The 22,094-nt window shown below is 47.3% G+C and overlaps 2 protein-coding genes across 3 annotated transcripts in view; both read right to left on the bottom strand.

Annotated features, from left to right (window-relative positions):
- Positions 1–13,224, bottom strand: part of cspg4ba (chondroitin sulfate proteoglycan 4ba) — a 24,836-nt gene extending 11,612 nt beyond the window's left edge. Inside the window, exons 1-5 of the mRNA XM_068566843.1 lie at positions 13,094–13,224; positions 7,966–8,129; positions 1,862–5,437; positions 621–1,094; positions 283–459 (exon numbers count right to left, since the gene is read on the bottom strand). Of these exons, the coding sequence (XP_068422944.1) occupies positions 283–459; positions 621–1,094; positions 1,862–5,437; positions 7,966–8,129; positions 13,094–13,190 (4,488 nt within the window). The 5' untranslated portion in view covers positions 13,191–13,224. The remainder of the gene's footprint in view (positions 1–282; positions 460–620; positions 1,095–1,861; positions 5,438–7,965; positions 8,130–13,093) is intronic.
- A 1,459-nt stretch (positions 13,225–14,683) lies between these two features.
- Positions 14,684–20,230, bottom strand: si:dkey-193c22.1 (uncharacterized protein LOC567837 homolog). Of its 2 annotated transcripts, none has more exons than XM_068566347.1 (9): positions 20,210–20,230; positions 19,100–19,127; positions 18,869–19,018; positions 18,646–18,766; positions 17,734–17,949; positions 17,534–17,617; positions 16,710–16,851; positions 16,407–16,569; positions 14,684–15,445 (listed from the first exon to the last, which is right to left on the bottom strand). In XM_068566347.1, coding segments are annotated over exons 2-9 (1,128 nt in total). In that variant the 5' UTR covers positions 19,102–19,127; positions 20,210–20,230; the 3' UTR covers positions 14,684–15,195. The 2 variants fall into 2 exon arrangements, with proteins under 2 accessions (XP_068422448.1, XP_068422449.1); XM_068566348.1 differs by lacking the exon at positions 20,210–20,230 and adding an exon at positions 20,094–20,201.
- Positions 20,231–22,094: the final 1,864 nt, after the last annotated feature.

The raw sequence follows: 22,094 nt of genomic DNA, 5'->3' as shown, positions 1-22,094 counted from the left end.
TATTTTCCACCTTCTGCCTCCCCCCACCACTCCACATTAGATCTAAACTCTTAAGATGCCTTTGAATTAATTTAAAGTCGACCCAAAACAACAGCAGCTGCCTCGTCCGACCCAGAGAGCAGCAGCTTGTGTCCCTCCTCCGCATAGCAGACATAGTTTCCCTCCATCCGGCCGGTGCAACGTGCAGCGCCGCCCACGTGGGAACGCGTCTGACAGTAAGTTACGGTGCCAGACACCACGCCACTTGAGTTTAAATATAGAGCGGCGGCGGCGGCGGCTCACCCTGAGGACCCTGTTGGCCGCGATGACGGGCGGCTCGTCGTTGACAGCTGAAACCCGGACGTGCACCGTCTGGGCCTCGCTCCGCTTCCTCAGGCTCGTGTCGTTGGCCGCCACGGCGAAGCGGTCGGCCGAGGTCTCGCTGCCGTCGTGGACGTAGTAAATGAATTCGTGCTCCACCTGATTTGGACAAACGATGGAAAATATGCAAGAAAACACTGGAGTCGTTATGAGTATTTAAAAATAGGACACGCCCCTAAGAGGTTAATTGGTCTGCCTCTCCTCAACGCAAACAATTATGAACAATAATTAGTAATCCAGCACCCGTGAGACTCTCTCACCTGCCTCCTGGTGAAGGAGGTGATGGCCACCCCGGGGTGTCGCGAGTGCTCGACGCGGCCGTGCAGCGGCGGCTCGGTCAGGCTGTACAGGAAGTTGAATCCGGAGAAGTGCCGGTTGGTGACCGCGAGCACGTCCGGCGTCAGCGCCTTGGACGCGCCCTCGTCCAGCGTGAAGTTGGAGACGCGCAGCGGGATGAGGCGCGGCACGACGTCGACGGACATCCGGATGCCGTCCACGTCCGTCACCCCGTTGGTGGCGTGCAGGACGAAGGTGTCGTCGCACCTGTCGGGCTCCGCCTGCACGTACTGGACGTTGCCGGCGTTGACGTCCCGCTGGGTGAAGGTCCTGACAGGGGACCGCCGGGTGCCGACGTAGCGCTCCTCCGCGTCGACGAAACGCCGGAGAAAGCCGTGAGACGGCGCCACCTTGACCGTGAAGGAGATCTCGGATGGCAGGTTGTCCTCGTGGGTGACCTGCAGCGATCGGGGGAACATATTCACCGGTGAAATCTGAAATGCTCCGTGCGTCAGGGCCGCTTAGTGTCCGTTTGGGGCTCAATGCGATGTGGCAGTTCAAAAAAATAAAGCAGAGCAGTGAAAACTGGTCTTTTATATTGTAGTTGAGATCATCTAACACATGTTGTAACCACACCACAACGTGCAGGTTGTTTAATGCGCTGCACAAAACAAACTGAATGACAAACTATTTAGAAAAACATAAAATATTCATGTCATTGTTATTAGTAACAAAAGCGCAATATGTGCTGTATTATTATCTGTGAAATCATGTGTCATATACCTTCTGATAAAGGTGCAATATCCCCACATAACATAACACTTTTTCCTCTTTTCACAAGCCAGTGACAGCACTATTACTGTTATTTTACATATTTTTAAACTGTATCTAATACCTTTCTTGTACACGTACCACCTGTATGTATAGTTTTTTAACATTTCATATTTGTTCTCTTTCTTTTTATGGTGTTTTTTAAAATCCTAAACTGTTGACTTTGCACAAATGGCAAATAAAAAACCTTGAACCTTGAATTCTTAACATTATTAGCCTCTTTAAAAGGTAAGGATAATGACAATAAATGATAAAAAAGGGAAAGAAATATTAAAAATTAACTCGAATAAAGAAGATCGTTGTGGTAGATGTTATTGTCAGTCAAAAAATGCCGTCATACAACTGCAACCAAACACATAAATTGATATATAACGCTGTCTCCTGCAGCACTCACCTCTAGTTTAGTGTTGCTGATCTTCACTGGTTTCCCCTCCTCCACCAGCAGCGTGTTGTGATGCAGCAGGATGGGCGGCCTCTGATGACTCTCCAGGTAAACCTTCACGTTGATCCTCGCCGCGAGCCGGAGACCTTTAGCGCTCACCGTCAAGTTGAAAGAGTCCGCGAGGCGGTCGCCGCCGCCGTCGTGCCGGTAGGCGATCAGCCCGTCCTTGAAGTCGGACCCCGAGAACGACTCCACCTTCGCTCCGTCGCGGTACAGTCCCCCGTGGGCGGGCGCCGCGTCCAGCTCGAAGAGGACCTCGCGGTCGTCTCTGACGTCCAAATTGGACGCGACGCTAAAGTTCCCCGTGGAAAAGGTGACGGAGCGGCCCTTCTGGACCAGCAGGCCGGTGCTGTTGCCGACCCGCAGGAAGGGCTCGTTGGCGCTGACGTCCAAAAGGCTCGACACGAAGTGCTTCCCGTCGGAGACGAAGAGCACGAAGCGGCCGGCGTTCGCGCCCTTGTGAATGAAGAGCACTCGCCTCTCCGCCAAATCCTTCTGTCGAAACTGGAACAGCCGGTGCGCGGTGTCGTTAGCCAGCACCAGGTCTCCCATCGGGATTCCCCGTCGAGTGTAAAGCAGCTGTCCGTCGTCGAAATCGGAGTCCGCGTCGTGGTAGCGCAAATCCTCCAGCGTGAGTATCCTCCGTCCGTCCCTCACCACGTGGAACACTTTGTCGACGACGCGCACGGGCTTTTGGTCGTTGAGCAGCTGAATAGTCACGTCGAAAACTCCTTCCTTGCAGCCGACGTCGTCCGCCGCGATCGAGGATTTGAACCCCTCGCCGGTGGACGCGATGAAAGTGAACTGGTCTCGCGTGGTTTCGCTGTCGTCGTGGATGTACATGATCCGTTCCTCCAGCAGATCCTGGTTGCTGAAGGTTAAGATGTTGTCGTAGCTGGCGTTGGAGTCCGACTGGCTGATACGGGCCAGCTTGCCGTGTTCGGGGCTGCTGGTCACCGTGTAGTGCATGCCCTTTGTGCTCAAAGTCTCCGCGAACAGCTCGTCCTTCGTGATGAGCTTGCTTCCCCCCTCCTGGAGCGAGAGTCCGTCGTTCCTCATGAACACGCTGTTGACGTCGGCTTTAATGGAAAACCGAAAGTCGTAGTATTGCGAGTGAGCGTGTCTGGAAACCAGCTGGAACTTGAACCGGTCGCTGGTGTCTTCGTGAGGCCTGTCGACGAGCTCGTAATGCACTTTTCGACCGGTCACGTCTTTTTGGCTAAAGGTCGAGTTCTTGCCCAGGACCGCGGCGTCGAGCAGGAGTCTCCCTTTCTTCGGCGTGGTGAGAACGCGGTAATGAGTGTCTTCCTCCGAGAGGGCCACGCCGACAGCTGTGGCGAAGAGACACTCGGAGTCCAGCGTCACTTTTCGAACTTTATCCAAGTCCATCGCGGCGTTCCTCACCAGGCGGTAGTTCACCCACTTCACGGCGATCGGGAAGAGTATTTCGGTGGTCGCCCCCGCGGCCACGCTGACTTTGCTCTTAAAGTAATCGCTGGCGTTGGCGGTCTGGATTTCTTGATAGGTGCTGACGTACCGCAGGCGCTCTTTTTCAAGAAGCCGTTGGGAAAACGAGTCCGTGGGCCTCCATTCGCCACTGGAGTGAAGCCGCTGGAGTTCTCCATACTGAGGGGGTTCGAGGACGTCGAATCGGATGTCTACGACTTGTTTCACAGCGTTGGTTTGCACGGCAAGCTGCTTCAAGCCGATCATCGCCGTCTCTCCTTGAGTGATCTCGAGGCCCGTGTTGTTGGCGATCGTGTACTCCAGCGCCACGGCCATGACCCGCAGGACCACCGTGTTGCTGACCTTTTCCCCGTCGCTGACTCGAAGCACTATCCTTGAGTTTCGAACCCCCGCGTGAACATAGAACACCTTCAGCCCCACCAAGTCCAAATACGAGAACGCCGTCACCGGCTTGCCGGGGTTGTTTTCGATTTCCAGGTATCCCGCGTCAGCGTTCAGGTTCCCCAGCACGGAGAAGACGAGGTCGGCGTCGCCGCTGTCGATGTCTGTGGCTTTCAGGACATCGGCGGTGACGCGTTTCTTGGAGTTCTCCAACAGGACGAAGAGATTTCCTTCGGGGAGACTCAATTCAGGCGCGTCGTTGGTGGGCGTCACGGTTATGTTGTAGCGGTACAATTTCTCGCTTTTGAGATAATCGGGAACTTGCTTTCGACTGCTGCAATACACCGAAAGCGTGAAGAAGTCGTCCGGTTCCTCGGAGCCCCCGTGGATGTACATCACTCGTCCGTGCCAAAGGTCCAACATGCTGAAGGTGTTCTCCTCTTGGTCCTGGTCAACGTCGAGCCTCATCTGACCACGAACGGGTTGCTCCCGAATTCGGAACATGATCTGAGACTGTCGAACGCCGAGCTTCTTGAAGTCCAAGACCACCTTGATGTGTTTGGCCTCGAGAGACCCTCGACCGCCTTCCTGAACCACGAGATTTTTCAGCTGCACGAAATTCGAGCCGTGCTTTACGTCCAAGCCCCACGCGAGGGTGGACACGTGGAGCGACGGCGCCGGCGTCGCCGAGCGGACGACGGGTACCCGAGCGCTCGTCGGACTCGCGGTGGTCGAGGGTTCTGGTTCTTTCTCCGGCTCGCAACCAACTGAGATATCCTTGGTGACCACGGCGTTGGAGAGACCAGTTTTCAGTCCATTGACTTCAACATCCTTCACACATCCTTTAAATGAACCTCCTCGGACACGCTTTCCTGACACGGAGACAAGCCCCGCCTTTCTGACTTCTGATCTGGTGCTGTCGTCGATTCCTCCGACGAAGAGATAACCTTTAAGCTGAAGCCCCTTTGAACCGGCGGTAATGCTGCTTTTCGCCATCTCTCCATCGACAGAAAGCTCGAGGCTTTTGGAACTGAAACGCAACTTGACCGAATGCCATTTCCGGTCATTGACGAAAGTGAGGGATCGAAGCTCGGTCTTGGTTCCACCTTTCCCAACGACGGCCACCGGCAAACCTTCCTGGATCTCCACAGCAACAAAGTCCCCCTCCCTGGCTGAATTGTACAGGATAATACCCTCCTTGGCTGACGTGTGCACGACGCACTCGAACGTCGCTTCCTGCTGGGCGTCCCACGTCGGTAGAGAAACGTAAGCCCTGGAGCTGAAGAAGCTGACGGGGTCCTCCTCGGTGGCAAAGAACTGGGGACTGCAGCCTAGAGACACCTCGTGGACGTTCTTGAATCCGGCGTACGGCCTCAGCGATGACAACAAGTCGTGCTCGTTGAAGACCGCCTCGTCCATGCAGCCCCGGAAGCCGATCGGGTCTCTGGCGAGGTAAAGTCTGTCCAGGCCTCCCGAGCCTCCGACGAAGAGCCCGTCCGAGATGCGGAGGTCGTGATCGGAGCCCGGCATCCTTACGTCCGTGTGGGAGTTCTTGTCGACGGTCAGGGTGACGTTGCGCAGCGCATGGCGGACCTCCACCGAGTGCCAGGCCAGGTCGTTGAGCTGGGTGCCTCTCTCCGACTGCACCACCACCTCCCCCGAGCCGAGGTCCAGCTTCAGCTGAGAGAAGAAACAAAAACAGGGTTACAAAATCATGCTATAGTGCAGGAATAAAAAGGGTACAAATCTATTTTAAATCAGGTTATATGCTGGCGATGTTAAGAATGGTGGCGTTGGTCAAACCTCAACCACTCTTGGATGATTTGCCACAACATTTTGCATTCATGGTCCTCAGACGACGAAGCCTACTGACTTGATCCCCTCACTTTCCCTCTTGCACCAGCACGCGGTTGTTGGTTTTATTTTTTTATTTCTTCGTAACGTTTTACAAACTACTGGATGGATCGTCGTTACATTTTGTAGACGTTCATGACCGCCTCAGGACAAATTGTGGGATCCTTTATCGTTTTATCGAGCGCCAAACTACTACTATCAGCATGCTAGCATCGTCCATGACAAACATGTTAGCATTTAGCTTAAAGCAGAGGACAGCCTCACAGTGACTCTACCATAGCTGGAGACTTTTTAAAACATGCATGTGCAGGTTTCAACTGTTTGGTCTGATTGTAAAGATTGTAAATATTTATCCATCATTTCAAATTAAATAACAATACACAGAATCGAAAAATGATGAAATAAATGCATGTATACCCATAACACATGGCTCAAAAAGACCTAAATGACTACGTCTGGGCAACGTGACACCTGGAAAGGGAAACACAGGATTCAGACTTGCTTAAATTCTAACGTCACCTGCTGTTATAACAGTGAGCTTTGTCTGTGATTTGAAGCAGGGAGACAACTATCATCTCCACGCCTGCAGACATGTCCACAGAGCATCGTGTCACCATCTCAAACTAACGCCGCATTAGGATGACGTGCTTGTCGGGGCTTGCTCCCCCGAGTCCCCGCTATGCATGCGTGGGTTTCCAGGGAGCGACGCTCGTGTTTGACTCACGTGCAACAAAGAAGCCCCGAGCCCACAGCGAGGAGGACTCGTGTGTGTGTGTGTGTGTGTGAACAAAAAAACATCGTTTGGTGACCTGTGCCAGTTTAGGGGAACAGTTATGCAGTTATGATCCATTCCCGGTTGCACCAACAGAAGCCACAACATGATTTCTTGAGTTTTGATGCACAAAAGACATAGTGCACGTCTCAGGACTTTTTGTGTGTCTGTAAATTTAAACAAATCCACTTTGTATGCTGATTTCGCCTGGCAGAGCTGCTCACAAGGTGACAGATGTATTTCACCCTTAAATCCTCCCAGTGAGTCTTGTGTTTGTGGGCTGAAAATAGTGCATCGGACACACACACCAATCCAAAACCTTGGGACTGTGCCAGAGGGAAACATATTTTGTCATTAAAATAGAAGCAAATGGCCAGAGGTGTGTATTGCATACTAAGTTTAGAGGCAGACGAATATATACTTTTAAATAAAAAGGTGCTAAAGTTTTAATTTAAAAAGTAAAACAACTACAGTGCTTAAAAAATATTATAGCATGTTTAATAAATTAGATTAATAAATTAGTGCTTTTAGTTGGTTATATATTAATCTAAATTCAACACATGTGGGTTTTATTCTGTGAAGATGTCATTTTGGGCTCCGAGAAAACATTTTTTTTTAATAACAACAATTACTCCATTTATAAAATAATCTTTAGTCGCAGCCTTATATATATAAAATATAAAATTATAGAGTCATTACAGAGCCAAAAAACCCAAACAAGTGTATACAAGCAGTACAGGTTAATCAAGAAGATTATAAAGTTGTTGGGAGAGGCGGAGGGGTGAAAGCTAATACCGTCAGTGGGTGCATCCGCTAGCTCCCCGCTGTAGCCAGCTAGCACGGCTGGTAGTTCCCGCTAGTTCCCCGCTAGCTCCCTGCTAGCTTCCCGACAACCATCAAAGGTAGCGGGACCAGCCCCGGCTGGGACGCGAGCAGTAGCAGCAGCAGCAGCGGGGAGCTAGCAGCAACGCTAGCTTGCGACAGAGGGGAGCTAGCAACACCGCTAGCTTGCGACAGAGGGGAGCTAGCAACACCGATAGCTTGCTACAGCGGGGAGCTAGCAACACCGATAGCTTGCTACAGCAGGGAGCTAGCAACACCGCTAGCTTGCTACAGCGGGAACACCCACTGAAGCTAGGATCGGCTTGTAACCTGACTTTTACGGGTACATAAAAAAGTGATAAAATGTAGTATTTAAACTCACAATGAGGATTCAAAGCATACAGTAAACCTTAAATGACACAAATGAATGAGAGACAATAATTAGAAAATAACCATTTTCAAATTCCACGGCTTTTCCAGGGTTGTTGGACCCTGTGTGCAGTATAATTGCGCCACTGCAGGAACACAACAACCCGCTTTCATCGTCTCCTCGTTCCCACTGTGACAAGTCACCGGTACGGCGTCAACACTCAGCTGACACCGGGCGGGCTTGTCCGCTTGTGTTACTCCGTCGAGAGACTGACACCGTCACTGGCGATGGAGCCACGCTGAAGGCGGTTAGAGAGAGCGTGTGCGCTCATGCGTGCTCGAACATACATATATGTGCTCCCGACGCGCCCGGGGCCGCCGATGTACTCACCTGCAGGCGGCCGGCGCGGAGCTCCAGCAGGAAGTATCTGGTCTGGCCGGCGGCCAGGAACAGCAGGCCGGCGGCGCCGGAGGTCCGGAAGCGGACGCGCAGCGCGTTACGGTCGGACGACTCGGTCGCCTCGAGCCGCACGAAGCCGTCGCCGTAGAAGGAAGCTGGAGAAAAGAGACAGTGAAAGGGGGGAAGATGGGCGGTGGAGGGGAAGGAGAAGATTAACAGAGAGACACAGAACAGAGAGTACAGTAGCAGGGGACACAGAAGCGAGTCAAGCCAAGCATTGTGCTCTTAATATCACCCAACATGTGACATTTAGATGTAAAAGTCAGGCTGTTTTTTTGAGTCTATGTGTGCGGGAAGCACACACACACACACACACACAGAGAAAACTAATTATACCTGAAGGAATGCTTGTAAGCTTCTCTGCTGGGTCTGAGCCTCCTGCCGTGTTGGTGGTAGTTTGCAGGACGAGGGTGCAAATTATGAAAACGCTTTCACATTGGAGAGTAGAAACCTCCTTTTGAGGATGAAACTAAATAGAATTGCAGGGTATTTTATGGCTCGTAGCTTTTTTTGTTGTGTGTTGCTCTTTTAAAAAAAGGTATTTGACTTTAAAGCCACAAGGATGCAGATCGGCGGCGGCGCTCGGGAGGGGAAGTCGGGCGTGTTGGGGCCCGTCCTGCCCCCGACGGGAACCTCCAACCTGAACATGAAAGGCCCCTCCGCCCTCCTCCACCTCCACCGACGTCCCCGCAACGCCTCGTGTTGCAGAAACAACTGTGCGGCGGACGGACCCAGCTGTTCCCCGCAGTCATCTCACATCAACCCTGTAATCTGGACTAACGCGCTCTGAAGCGCTCTCATCCGAGCCCTCGTGCCCGCGCACCAGCAGCTACGAGCTCCGCGGCTCCCACGCACATTACGAATAAAAAAAAAAGTACAAAAAAAAAGGAGGTTAACGGACGTCTTTGGCCTCTCTCGCGAAAGACATCGATCCGTTGGTTGGTTGGTTGGTGACCCCGAGGCGAGAACAGCGCACCGCTAATGGAAGAGGGTGACTCACCAGAGGAGGGATGCATACGGTTAATGTGAGCTAATGCATTGGTGTCGCTCCTGAAAAGGGTTAATGCACTAATTAGCTGGACTGAATCCAATGAGGACGGACCGAGCGGCGTAGATTATCCCTCCGGAAGACAATACAGATCAAGCTTCACGCCTGTCAAACATCCTGTGCTGGAGAGGAAAAACAAGGGAAATACTATGAAGGAAGATTTGTGTCTTTTTTACCCGAGAAAATGTCTTGATTGTAATTAAATTATCTCCAAATCTTTGCTCTCAATTCCAAAAATTGTGTCGAAAAAAAAAGAAAAAAAATGCTTGCAAAAAACAATTGCTAAAAAAAAAACACTCCAAAAAAATTGCTCTCAAAAAAATAAAAAATAGAAAAAATAAATAAATAAACGCTCTCAAAACTAATATTTGCTCTAAAACAAATTGCTCTTAGAAAACTTGCGCTTTTTTTTTATTTTTTTTAATTTTTTTAGAGATTTTTTTTTTTGAAAGCAACTTTTTTTTTTAGAGCAACTTCTTTTTGAGAGCAAATATTATTTTTTTTTAGAGCATTTTTTTTTTTTTTGGAGCAATTTTTGGAATTGAGAGCAAAGATTTTGAGATAATTTACTTACAAACAAGAAATTTGCTGGGGTAAAAAACCACAAATCTACCTCTCTATATTTATATAAATAAAATACAGATTAGCAGAAGATGGAGGGGTTTGTTTCCCCCTCATCTCTCAGGCTTTCTTGAAATAATTGGCTGATTTGGCCGATGTTTCGCTCGCCTGCGGACAGACTCGGCCATCGCGCGTCGCTCCAGTTACAAAATACATCTTCTGTAACTTTGAGACAAACAAATTTCGCTCCGTCCAGACTCAAATATATCGCTCCAGTTTCAACAACCGAGTGGTAAAATGACACTTCTCATGGGTTCGTCTGTAAAATGCGAGAAAATTGTGGGGGAGAAAAAAAGAGTTTATAGTTTTCACACAAACACAATCGTGAATCCCTCAGCGAGCCGGAGCCGTGAACCAAAGTGAGCTTGTCCTTTGGAGTCAGACTCTTTTGAAGTTATCCATCACCATGAAGAGCTTAATAAGTGGCTCCGTGTTGTGCGGTGAACCTCACGCGCCCGTCCGCCGGCTCTGGAGCTCGTTCGTGTGCAGCCAGAAAGAGAAAGAGAGCAGCTCCGTTTTGCACCGATTCACACCGAAATGTAACCCGGCTGAATAATCCAGCGAAGGGCAGACAAGTTAACAAGCTGGACAAAGTTCTGAATGCATACACACACACACACACACACACACACACACACACACACACACACACACACACACACACACACACACACACACACACACACACACATGAATGCACACACTCTCTCTCTATTATATACAAACAGCAGGAGTAACTAACACGTTTTTTTCCCTCTAAATACATACACACACAGTATATATATATATATATATATGTGTGTGTGTGTGTGTGTGTATATATAGAATACATGTATAATATATTTGTATTATATATACACACATATATATGTGAGTGTGTGTATACCTGTATATATTCTATACAGGTATACACACACACACACACACACACACATATATATATACACGCCACACACACACTTATAGAATAAACAGTGAGTAACTAAGAGCTTTCTTTCTCTCCATAAAAAGAGAAACTTCAGTGTATTTAATGTTTGTTTGAATAATCTTCAACAGAGCTGTCGGGTGTAACGAGTGTAACGAGCTGTCGGGTGTAACGAGCTGTCAGGTATAACGAGTGTAACGAGCTGTCGGGTGTAACGAGTGTAACAAGCTGTGGGGTGTAACGAGCTGTCGGGTGTAACGAGCTGTCAGGTATAACGAGTGTAACGAGCTGTCGGGTGTAACGAGCTGTCGGGTGTAACGAGTGTAACGCGCTGTCGGGTGTAACGAGCTGTCGGGTGTAACGAGTGTAACGAGCTGTCGGGTGTAACGAGCTGTCGGGTGTAACGAGCTATCAGGTATAACGAGTGTAACGAGCTGTCGGGTGTAACGAGCTGTCGGGTGTATGGAGCTGTCGGGTGTAACGAGCTGTCGGTGTAACGAGCTGTCGGGTGTAACGAGCTGTCGCTTGTAACGGGTGTAACGAGCTGTCGGGTGTAACGAGCTGTCGGGTGTATGGAGCTGTCAGGTGTAACGAGTGTAACGAGCTGTCGCTTGTAACGGGTGTAACGAGCTGTCGGTGTAACGAGCTGTCGGGTGTAACGAGCTGTCGGTGTAACGAGCTGTCGGTGTAACGAGCTGTCGGGTGTAACGAGCTGTCGGTGTAACGAGCTGTCGGTGTAACGAGCTGTCGGGTGTAACGAGCCTCCAGCAGCTTGAACAGCAGCTGGAAACCGTATGGATCGGCCTGCAGGAGCAGCAGCACTCGCCCTCCCTGCGGCCGCCTGCACTCACTGTCCTCCCTCATGAACGCATCATGTTCATCCATCTGACTGCTCTGCGAAAAAGACAAACAGTGGCCGAGAGGAAAGGCAATGACATTTGTTCCCTCAGACTCACAGGGGTGGACGTGCACGCTCGATTGTATCTCTCCGGTCGGCGCGCTGACGTTAAAGCCCTGCGATCGAGCGTCACGTTCGGTTAGAGACGCACAACAAACACAAAGAGGTCCCGCCTCGCAGTTTACTGGATTCTTGAAAAGATGCAAAGAACATTTCAGTGCTCTTTGGACTATAATCCAAAATGTCCATGCTTTAACGAGGACATTTTGGGGAGGGGAGGGGGTGCAAATGAAAGAGCAGCGTGCAAAACAATACCCACATAAGCAGAAACACAGGAGGTGTTTGGAGGTTGTTCGGCTGTCTACATGTCTGCAGGGGCCGTTTCTCTGCGTCAGGGACATTTGGGGTTTTTTTAGGGGGGGGGGGGGATTTTACCAAACCGTCCATTCAACAACAAAGCCGGTGACCTTTTAGCAAACACCCGCTTACATTTAATTTAAGGGCTGAAACCAGCGCTTGTCACTGCCTGTGTGCTCAGTTTTACACAGCAGATCGGGGATGACGGAGTGCCTGTGTGGGGTAAAGTCGGCTTGTCATGGCATGCTGATGCACCGTGGATATAAATATAGAAAAATATATATTATATATATATGCATTGAGGTGAAACAAATGTCCATACTGTAGTTATTTGTTCAATAATGGATGTGTTGAGACTGAGTCATGGTGAAATATTTCCTGATTATTCCCTCGGGGATGGGATTGGAGGCAGAGCCTGCACGTATACGCTGAACTTAAATGACACATGCACGGGATCAAATCAACCAGAGAGGCTAATGAATGCACACATGGATGCAAATAACACACATCTGAAGCTGTGACTCATGGAAAAGCATCCCCCCCGTCCTCCTCCACCTCTGGAGCTCTCAACGCAGCGACGCCTGTCCATTTTTTTTTATTTTGGTGACTTGAACGTGAGTGCGCTGTTGTCACAGTCAGGTTGTTCCCCTGTGACAAGGTAGGAGCCCGTGCGCGTGCACGGATTATCCCAGGTCATGTCTCCGAGATGAGCACGGATGTCATTCATTCAACTCGTGCAGAATCAAGCACCAGCACCGGCCATTTAAAAAAATAATGTGAATGAAATCGCAGCCAGACTTCAGTCACAATTTTAGCAATTCTGTTGAGGTCAACTTTTTTTTTTTTAAAGATCTGTGAACATGTAACTTCCCTCGGTGAGGTGTTAAACTGCTCGTGAGGACACATAAATAATCTACTGAAGCCTCCATGTGAAGGAAATCACTGTCAGCCATTTAAAATGTAAAAAAATAATCTACATTTACGATAATTTGTGGCGAGCACTGAAGCGGTCGTTTTAACCTCGAGCAGTCGTGTTGCCTTCAGGGGGAAAGTGAGTCCTCTGTAAACTACAAAACACCTGGAAGAAAACTCGACATTATCAAATATATTGGTTAACAAATCGGGCTTTGAACGCACCATCAAATGAGCTTCTCTCTCTACTGAAGAAGGAGTTAAGAAAAGAAAAGAAAAGAGGTGGAAAAGTTGTTACCTCCCGACGCCAGCTCGAGCAGGAGCGACCACCAAAGAAGACCGCGCAGCCACAACTTCTTCTTCTTCTTCGGGGTGTTTTTCCCGACAGGGTCCATCTTTGTTCTCCCGGTTGGGAACACGAATGTTACCGGACACGTGTAGTTACATTGTAACAGACATGTTTGCCCCCGACACTTCTTCTTCTTCTTGCTCTTCTTCTTCTTCTTCTTCTCGCGTCGGTGTCGTCCAACACAACAGTTGAGCTGTGAAGCTGTTGAGGCGCCGACGAGGGTCCCTGCGAAACTCCGCCTCGCGCGTGCATGCGCGTGTGCGAGTGCATGTGCGCGTGTGTGTGTGTGTGTGTGTGTGTGTGTGTGTGTGTGTGTGTGTGTGTGTGTGTGTGTGTGTGTGGGTGTTCTTCTCAAAGCAACAACACAAAAAAGAAGCGTGTTCATCTCAGTTTTCAAAATAAAAGCCAGAAAAATTAGTGGACTTTTTTTTTTTTTTTACATTTTACTTTGTCTATAGTTTATATTTATTTACACTTCATATACACTACACATGCATACTTAACATGTTTGCACTTCTCTACATTTCATATATTATTACTTTCTGCTCTGTACATATCTTTCATCCTTGCTACTTTTATTTTATTTTTATTTTAGTATATATTTCATCCTTGTTTTTATATTTTATGTTGTCAGTAAGCTTCTACTACGTCAACAAATGTCCCCTTTGGGATTAATAAAATATATATTCATTCATTCAAATACAAAGACCTGCATTTTTTGTATCTAACCCTCCAGGTTTCTGGTTAGTTAATTCATTATAAAACACTTGAATCACTTTGGCCACTTTAATCACATTCATTTGGTGCGATATAAATACATTTAAATACTTTTATATACTTTTTTATTGCGTCTGTATATTTAATAATGCTATTGTATTCTTCTTTACTGTTTGTGTATTTATATAACTTATTTTTATGAATCCACCTCCCTCCATGACTCCATCATTTTCATATGTGTGTGTTCGTGTGTGTGGTGTGTATATGTGTGTGACTCGGGCAGCAGCAGCAGGGAGCTAGCAGAAGCGCTAACTTGCTACAGCGGGGAGCGCTGCAGCAGCACTAGCTTGCTACAGCGGGGAGCTAGCAGCAGCACTAGCTTGCTACAGCGGGGAGCTAGCAGCAGCACTAGCTTGCTACAGCGGGGAGCTAGCAGCAGCACTAGCTTGCTACAGCGGGGAGCTAGCAGCAGCACTAGCTTGCTACAGCAAGGAGCTAGCAGCAGCACTAGCTTGCAACAGCGGGGAGCTAGCAGCAGCGCTAGCTTGCTACAGCGGGGAGCTAGCAGCAGCGCTAGCTTGCTACAGTGGGGAGCTAGCAGCAGCGCTAGCTTGCTACAGCAAAGAGCTAGCAGCAGATCTAGCTCGCTATAGCGGGGTGCTAGCAGCAGCGGAAGGCAGGAGCGGCTTGTAACCCGACTTTCACGGTATCTTCACGGACAATATCTGTTTAACGTCATGGTATGTATGAAACTTAAAACAATGTACTTTGATATGTGCAATTAACAAAACATGTGATCTTTTTGTAATTCTTTATATCGGTACTCACTGTAGTCAATTCATGAAGACAAAACAATGATCAGTTCCTTCACGTGGGTTTAAATATGTCTAAAATGAATAGTTAGTCAAGAAAATAATGAAAATATATGAACATTTAACTTCATAAAAACATGCAAGTGAAGTAATTAAAAACATTTGCAGTGTCGTCAGGACATGTAACTGTACTCCTATACTAGCATTGTGTACTAGTGCGCTTCACGGTGTTCTTTCGTAATACTGCTACGGGTTAATGCCACGTCTTTTTTTCACAATAAGAGCGCGACGTTAGCCGCAGAGGAATGTTAGTTCTCGAGAGCGTCGATTGAAAAGTCGATCAAACTCTCGTGTTCACTAAATCATGATCAGATTTTTAAAAAACACTTGTGATTATTGTCATCAAAACAAATCAAGGCTATGTATGACAAATGTTGAGGTATTGTTAAGAGTAAACAAAGGGGGTGTGTATGGCACGACCAGTAAAAACACCGGCGGTGAATGGGGACGACGGACGTGTCGTCAGCAGGCCGCCGGCGGCGGCGGCGGCAGCAGCTTCTTGTACTCCTGCTTGACGCAGCTGTAGATGGCGTGGTAGAAGCGGCGGTCCGGCGCCATGAGGTCGGTGACGATCTCGGTGTGGTCGACGCCGGGCAGCAGGTAGAGCGACACCTTCACGCACAGCGAGGTGAGGAGGTCGCAGAACTTCACCGACGACTGGATGGGCACGATGATGTCGTCGGTCCCGTGAAGCAAAGCGAACGGGGGCATTCTAGAGGGGGGGGGGGGCATTTCCATGACTTTTAACCACAGTTCATGACTTTTAACCAAATTTCATGACTTTTGACCAAATTTTCAAGACTTTTAACCACATTTCATGACTTTCAACCACATTTCATGACTTTTAACTGCATTTTCATGACTTTTAACCACATTTCCAAGACTTTAAACCAAATTTCCATGACTTTTAACCACATTTCATGACTTTTAACCAAATTTTCCAAAACATTTAACCACTTTTCCATGACTTTTAACCAAATTTTCAAGACTTTTAACCACATTTCATGACTTTTAACTGCATTTTCATGACTTTTAACCAAATTTCCAAGACATTTAACCACATTTCCAAGACTTTAAACCAAATTTCCATGACTTTTAACCACATTTCATGACTGTTAACCAAATTTTCCAAAACTTTTAACCACTTTTCCAAAACTTTTAACCACTTTTCCATGACTTTTAACCACTTTTCCATGACTTTTAACCACATTTTCATGACTTTAAACCAAATTTTCATGACTTTTAACCACATTTCCAAGACTTTAAACCACATTTCCAAGACTTTTAACCACATTTCCATGACTTTGAACCACCTTTTCAAGACTTTTAACCACATTTTCAAAACTTTTAACCACATTTCCATGACTTTTAACCACATTTCAAAGACTTTAAACCACATTTCCAAAACTTTTATCCACATTTCAGAGACTTTAAACCACATTTCCAAAACTTTTATCCACATTTCAGAGACTTTAAACTACATTTCTTTTAAAAGCATATTAATTATTTTAAACTCAGCGTAAATGAACGTCATTAACACATAAATATAACACATTTACATGACCTTTACCCCACTTTTGAAATTAGAGGCCTGGAAATAACAATTTGTAAAACCCCATGACTTCTCCAGGTTTTTCCATGACCGCAGGAAGAACCCTGTATTTTGGTCTCACCTGTCCAGCTTGTCCCGGCTCAGCTGCGTCAGTATGTGCGTCGGCGAGTAGTACGGGAAGTTCTCCACTCCGTTCATGGCCTTGTGCATGGTGGACACGTACTCCACGGCTCGCTTCTCCTCGTGCTCATAATGGTCCATGATGTTGTACACGCCACTCAGACCTATGAATCCAAGGAAAATAGATTGAAAAATGATTAAACAACCCCTTTTTCATTGTGGAAAAAATAAAATAAGGTCCTGAGCGTCTTTGTGTCGCACATAAATGTGTTAAAGACTTCACTGAAACTTGGGTGGCGCTTACCGATGACTCCCCTCACTGCCAGGGTGACGTCCATCTGCTTGCCGGCCTCTATGAAAAGCTCCTCTCTCGCGTCGATGAGGAACAGCATGGTCAGCGCGCACAGGTGAGCCCCCGCCGAGTGGCCGATTAGCACTATGTTGTCCTGCGAGAGGCAGGAGGAAACAAAACCAGGACGTGAGTAATGGCACGTTATCTGTGGATCGGTTCTCAGTGAGGCGAGTCCCTCGTCTCATTCGTGGTCAAACAAACAGTAAATCCATCGGATTCGGTGCCTCGTGCCATATTTTTCTAAGCTACCGCGGCTATATTAGCATTTTTGTTGACGCTGCGTCATCGAGGCTTTTGACATAAAGAGCAAGACCCTGTAAAAAATTATAAGCACTAGAAAGTTTAACTTTCTTAATGTGTTAAGTTTAACTTCAAGCTGCATTCTCTCTTCTGACCACCAGGGGGTGACTCCTCTGGTTGTATAGAAGTCTATGCTTCATGTGTGAAAGCTGCAATCTCTCTCCCGACCACCAGGGGGTGACTCATCTGGTTGTATAGAAGTCTATGCTTCATGTGTGAAAGCTGCAATCTCTCTCCCGGCCACCAGGGGGGTGACTCCTCTGGTTGTATAGAAGTCTATGCGTCATGTTTTAGAGCTGCATTCTCTCCACTGACATAATGTTATATTCTACTGTAGATTTAATTGTAAATATTCATGCTCCTATTTAATGCACTCTGCAAATTCCTTCATTTTTTGGGGGGGTTTGATAATAAAATGGTCAATTATACCGTTTACAATCTGCCATTTTTCTCAAGAATACTTGCATGTTTCTTACTTTGTCGAAGTTGAACTTGTGTCCACTCTCTTGGGCCCAGACCAAGCAGTCGGCGATATCCTGGACCATCCCTAAAACGTTCGTCTGGATCCACAATCGGATGAAACCAGCAGTCAGTTTGACATTCATGATTCAAATTTCTTTTTCTGACGTTTCAGATCCAAAACCATCCAAATCGAGAGCACCAGTGTGCCGTTCACCTTCGGATAGACGCAGTAATCCGGGCAGATGACGGTCGCGCTCAGTTCTTCGGCCATCCGCCTCGCCAGCAGGCAGTAGATGGATCGGTCCCCGGAGCCCCACGCGCCTCCGTAGACGAACACCACCAGCGGCGGAGCGGGCGCCTCTTTGGGCCGGTCCGCGTCCGGAGGGTGGTACAAGTCCAGCTTGTTGCTCCGGCGGCCGAATGTGATGCCCTTTGTGGTCCGGAGACAGACACACACCAAAAAAACAGTGAACTTTGGGTATTGCGCAACACATTTTCCAGGAGAAACCATAACAGCTTGATGATGAGTCCATTCTACATATTGATCTTATGTCTGTGTCGTACGATGGAAGAGACACTTCCATTGTGACCAGGGTTCATACACATCGTGACCAATGAATTTCAATGACTTTTCCATGACTTTAAACCAAATGTCCATAACTTTAAACTACATTTTCATGGGTTTTAACCAAATTTCCATGACTTTTAACCATATTTCCATGATTTTCAACCAAATTTCCATGACTTTTCGATGGTTTCTAACCAAATTTCCATGGTTTCTAACCAAATTTCCATGACTTTAAACCAAATTCCCTTGGCTTTTCCATGATTTCTAGCCAAATTTTTATGACTTTAAACCAAATTTCCATGATTTTCAAACAAATTTCCACAGTTTTGAACCAAATTTTAATGACTTTTAACCAAATTTCCACGATTTTCAACCAAATTGCCACGACTTTTCCTGATTTCTAACCAAATTTCCATGACTTTTCCAAAACTTTAAGGATTTTTTTTCTTTCAAAAGGACTTTTCCCAGGCCTGGAAATAACCCCTTAAAAAGAATTCCATGACTTTTCCAGGTTTCTCCGTGAGCGTAGGAACCCCGTGTGACTCATCGTGAACGCACCTTCTCGTAGTGCTTGCGGTTTTCCTCGTTCTTGTACCACGACTTCCACTGAAAGTAAAGTCTCCCGTACTGCAGATATTTGAGAGTCTCCAGCACGGCTCTGGTCAAACAGTATATCCGCCTGTTGGAGAGGCGCCAAAAGACGTCAATAACGTGCTCTTCTTGATTAAGTGAGCGAAACGACAGGGAGAGCTCTGCTGTATTTTTATTTTTTCCAAGTTACCGAGGTTTCAGAGCTTCTATGTACTTCTTGTATCCGGGCTTGTTGGGCCAGCCGTAAAGCCACTGCGCCGCCAGAGAGATGGAGTACGGGAGGCCCACCAACAGGACGCCCACCGACACCGGCAGCGACATGTGCTGCTTCAACCCCGACCTTCAAAACAAAAGAACATATAGATATTTGAGTATTTTTATGTTTTAAAAGAAAAGAATGCTGCGTTTGAGAGGCTCTTACATGATTTGGTGGAGTCCTTCTGTCTCACCTACAACGAAGAAGAAACTGTGAAACGTTGGTTCCTACGTTGTTTTCCCTTGAGCAAGACACTGAACCCATCACGGCTGCCGTTGTTTAAATGCAGAGAATACATTCCCTCCTCACTGTGAGACTAATAAGGGATTTAAAATAAATCAAAATAAAAGAATACATGCAACATTTGGGGTTGGTAGGTTATCCTCCTTGAGGTGTTTTGCTTCTTAGTTGACCAGTTAAAAGTTACAATTGACCTTGTAGATAAATACTGAAGAGCATCTGGATAAAGATAATATCATTACCAAGTTATTCTAATAACAATAATGTATTTAATTTAAATGCCGCTTTTCATAATACTCAAAGTCACTTCACACGTTTAAAATACATGTTAACATTTACAATTAAAGATGTGAGGGATTGTTAAATAATACAAAATAATTCTAAATTACAGATGAAGTAGTTACCGGCCAGCCAGATAAATGAGTCAAAAACTGTCACACGTTTTGATTAAATGGCATATTACATACTATTATATTAGTAAAGGTTAATAATAGGAATGATTTATATCTATGACGAGACTCTGAAAGTCGTACCCGGCTTTGTTTACACGTGTAACGGCGGCATGGCGCCCTCTAGCGGCTCGTTGTGCACCAACACCATGGCTGGTTTAACGCTTTATCTGTTAAATAACCAGGAAAATAACACATAACCCTTTAATAACGTCACGTGACTGAGCTGATATGAGCCAGCTAGCTAGCTAGCAATGAGCTACAGCTGTATACAACACGTGTTTGGTCACCCGCTTGAAGCTAAATGTTAGCAACCTCTGTCTAGATAAACTCTTCACGTTAAATACGACGCTTTTTTTGTAGCTTAACTTATTATTTGCTTCGGGGAAAAAGAAAAAAAAACACCGGAAATATCAGGAAAAAAAATAAATACGGAAGCCGTCGCCCAACACACAAACGTATAATCGTACGGAGTATTTTTCTACTGAATGACGAAGCCCCGTGCTCCGGGTGTTTGTGGTCCCGGTATTAAATTCGTTGTATCCGGATGAACCGATGCCGTTGATAACCTCGGCGCAGTAGATACCTGTCCTCCAAAAGCCGGCGTCGGCCCCGCGCGTACAAAGAATACAAGTAAACACGGCGGAGCGAGAGAGAAACCCTCCGTGACTTCCGGTGCCGCTTCGACGCGTCGTAATGACGCGTGAGCGACCGTGTAAGTGAACATGAGCGTGTACGTGACGAGTAAATGTCGTTCTACGTATTTATTCATTCGGCTTCACGCGAAGATGCTCTGATAAACGACGTTTAGTGTTTTAATGTAGCAGTCTCGGCTTCCGTAACATCAGGAGAAGACGGGTTTATATCTTGTCATACCCATTATCTTTGCGCCCACACCCCGGAAGTACGTCCATAAGAATGACCCTTTTATGTAAATAAGCAGAGAGCCAAACAATGGAAACGGCAATTTCCCCCCTCCACACACACACCAAAATAAAATCGTAACCAAAGGTCAATGATACTAATTTATATTGATTCTAACTACATCTCGTAGTCGTGAAAATAGCTCAGTTGCCACCTGCAGGGGTCGCGTAATGACAGCTGATGGCAGCATGACACCACCCCTTGAGGAAGGCTGTGTGATGCAGCTTAAGCTTAAAAAAGAAAGAATGAATACAACTAAAATCTGTAATTAGACCTCAATTCAAGACTATTCTTTCTTTATCCTTAGAAGCGGAGCTTCTGCATTACACTTCATGTTATAGTTCAGCTAATAAGGCCGTATCACATGGTTTTAATTGTCTAATTGGAATCATTCACAACAGATTTCATTCATGTAAATTCATATTACTGCAAAGGACCAACGCGTCGATCGTGCTTTTGATTCAACCAAGTTGTGAATGAATTTAAAAGGCCTCAGTCTTATTAACAAAACGTAGATTAGTTGTGATTTATCAAATGCCTTTTTGTTGTCGTTGTACTGATATCTTAAAGAGCAACACTGCCTGCAAACGTCCAGCAGAGGGAGGAAGACTTCTGCCACTTCCTCCATGAACTCTGTTCTGCCTGCAGCAATTCCTCCAGATGTTACACATCCTCCACCCGATTGAAGGGTAGTGAACACGTGACACTCATCAAAGAAGCTAGATGCACCTCAAGGTGTTCGAGATGGAATAATTGACCTGATCGTTCTGCAAGTTTGAGCCTTTTTAACCCGCTGTACATCGCCGTGACTGGGCCATGACCCTCCTCAGGTTTCAAGTGTTTTGCACGCTCCTCCCCACACTGTGATGTCTGTCTGTTTAGGCACTGGTGAGGTGCAGAAGATTGGGGAAACCACTCATACTCATTCCATTATCGGGGTTGCTTGGGCCGATCCCAGCTGGCTCCTTCTTGCTGTGAGGCGACGGCGCTAGCCGCTACATCACCTCATACTCTCATGGCTTGAGCATTTTCTTGTTTCCTGTTTTATTTTGAAGTCCATGTCTCTTGTGTCCTCTGTTTCCCTGCACTTCCTGCCCCTGTGATTGTCTGCTGATTGTCTTCCCCGCCCCTTAATTGTTTCCTCCCGTGTCCAATCACCTGCACCTTCCGCCGTGCTTTCAAACCCCCGATTGTCTCCTCCCTTCACTGTCGGATCATTTGTTCAAGGTTGTGATTTGTACCGTGTGTGTGTACGCGCTCGCTTCCTGCTCGTTCCTCCTGACAAGCGGTTCCATTGGCGGCGTGCGAGAGGGCGAAGGGTGGGGGGGAAACCTTGGGATCTCGATCTCACCGCAGACTCGCAGAGCGGCGTGCGAGCGGCCGAGCGGCCGCCAGACGAGAGGGTTATTGTTATGTTTGGCCCCACCGAGCGGAGCGCTCCGGCTCCTGAGCGGGCGTGTGGTCGCTCCTCCGTCTGCCGCCGTGCGGGGGAGGCCCAGGTGTTCCCCTCTTTCTTTCCTCCACAGTGGAAACGGAGCCGTTGAGCG

This window comes from Clinocottus analis, unplaced genomic scaffold, assembly GCF_023055335.1.
Source record: "Clinocottus analis isolate CAN_PGR_092001 unplaced genomic scaffold, fCliAna1.0.p SCAF_7, whole genome shotgun sequence".
Lineage (NCBI taxonomy): Eukaryota > Metazoa > Chordata > Actinopteri > Perciformes > Cottidae > Clinocottus > Clinocottus analis.
This window is presented reverse-complemented; position numbering and strand designations above follow the sequence as displayed.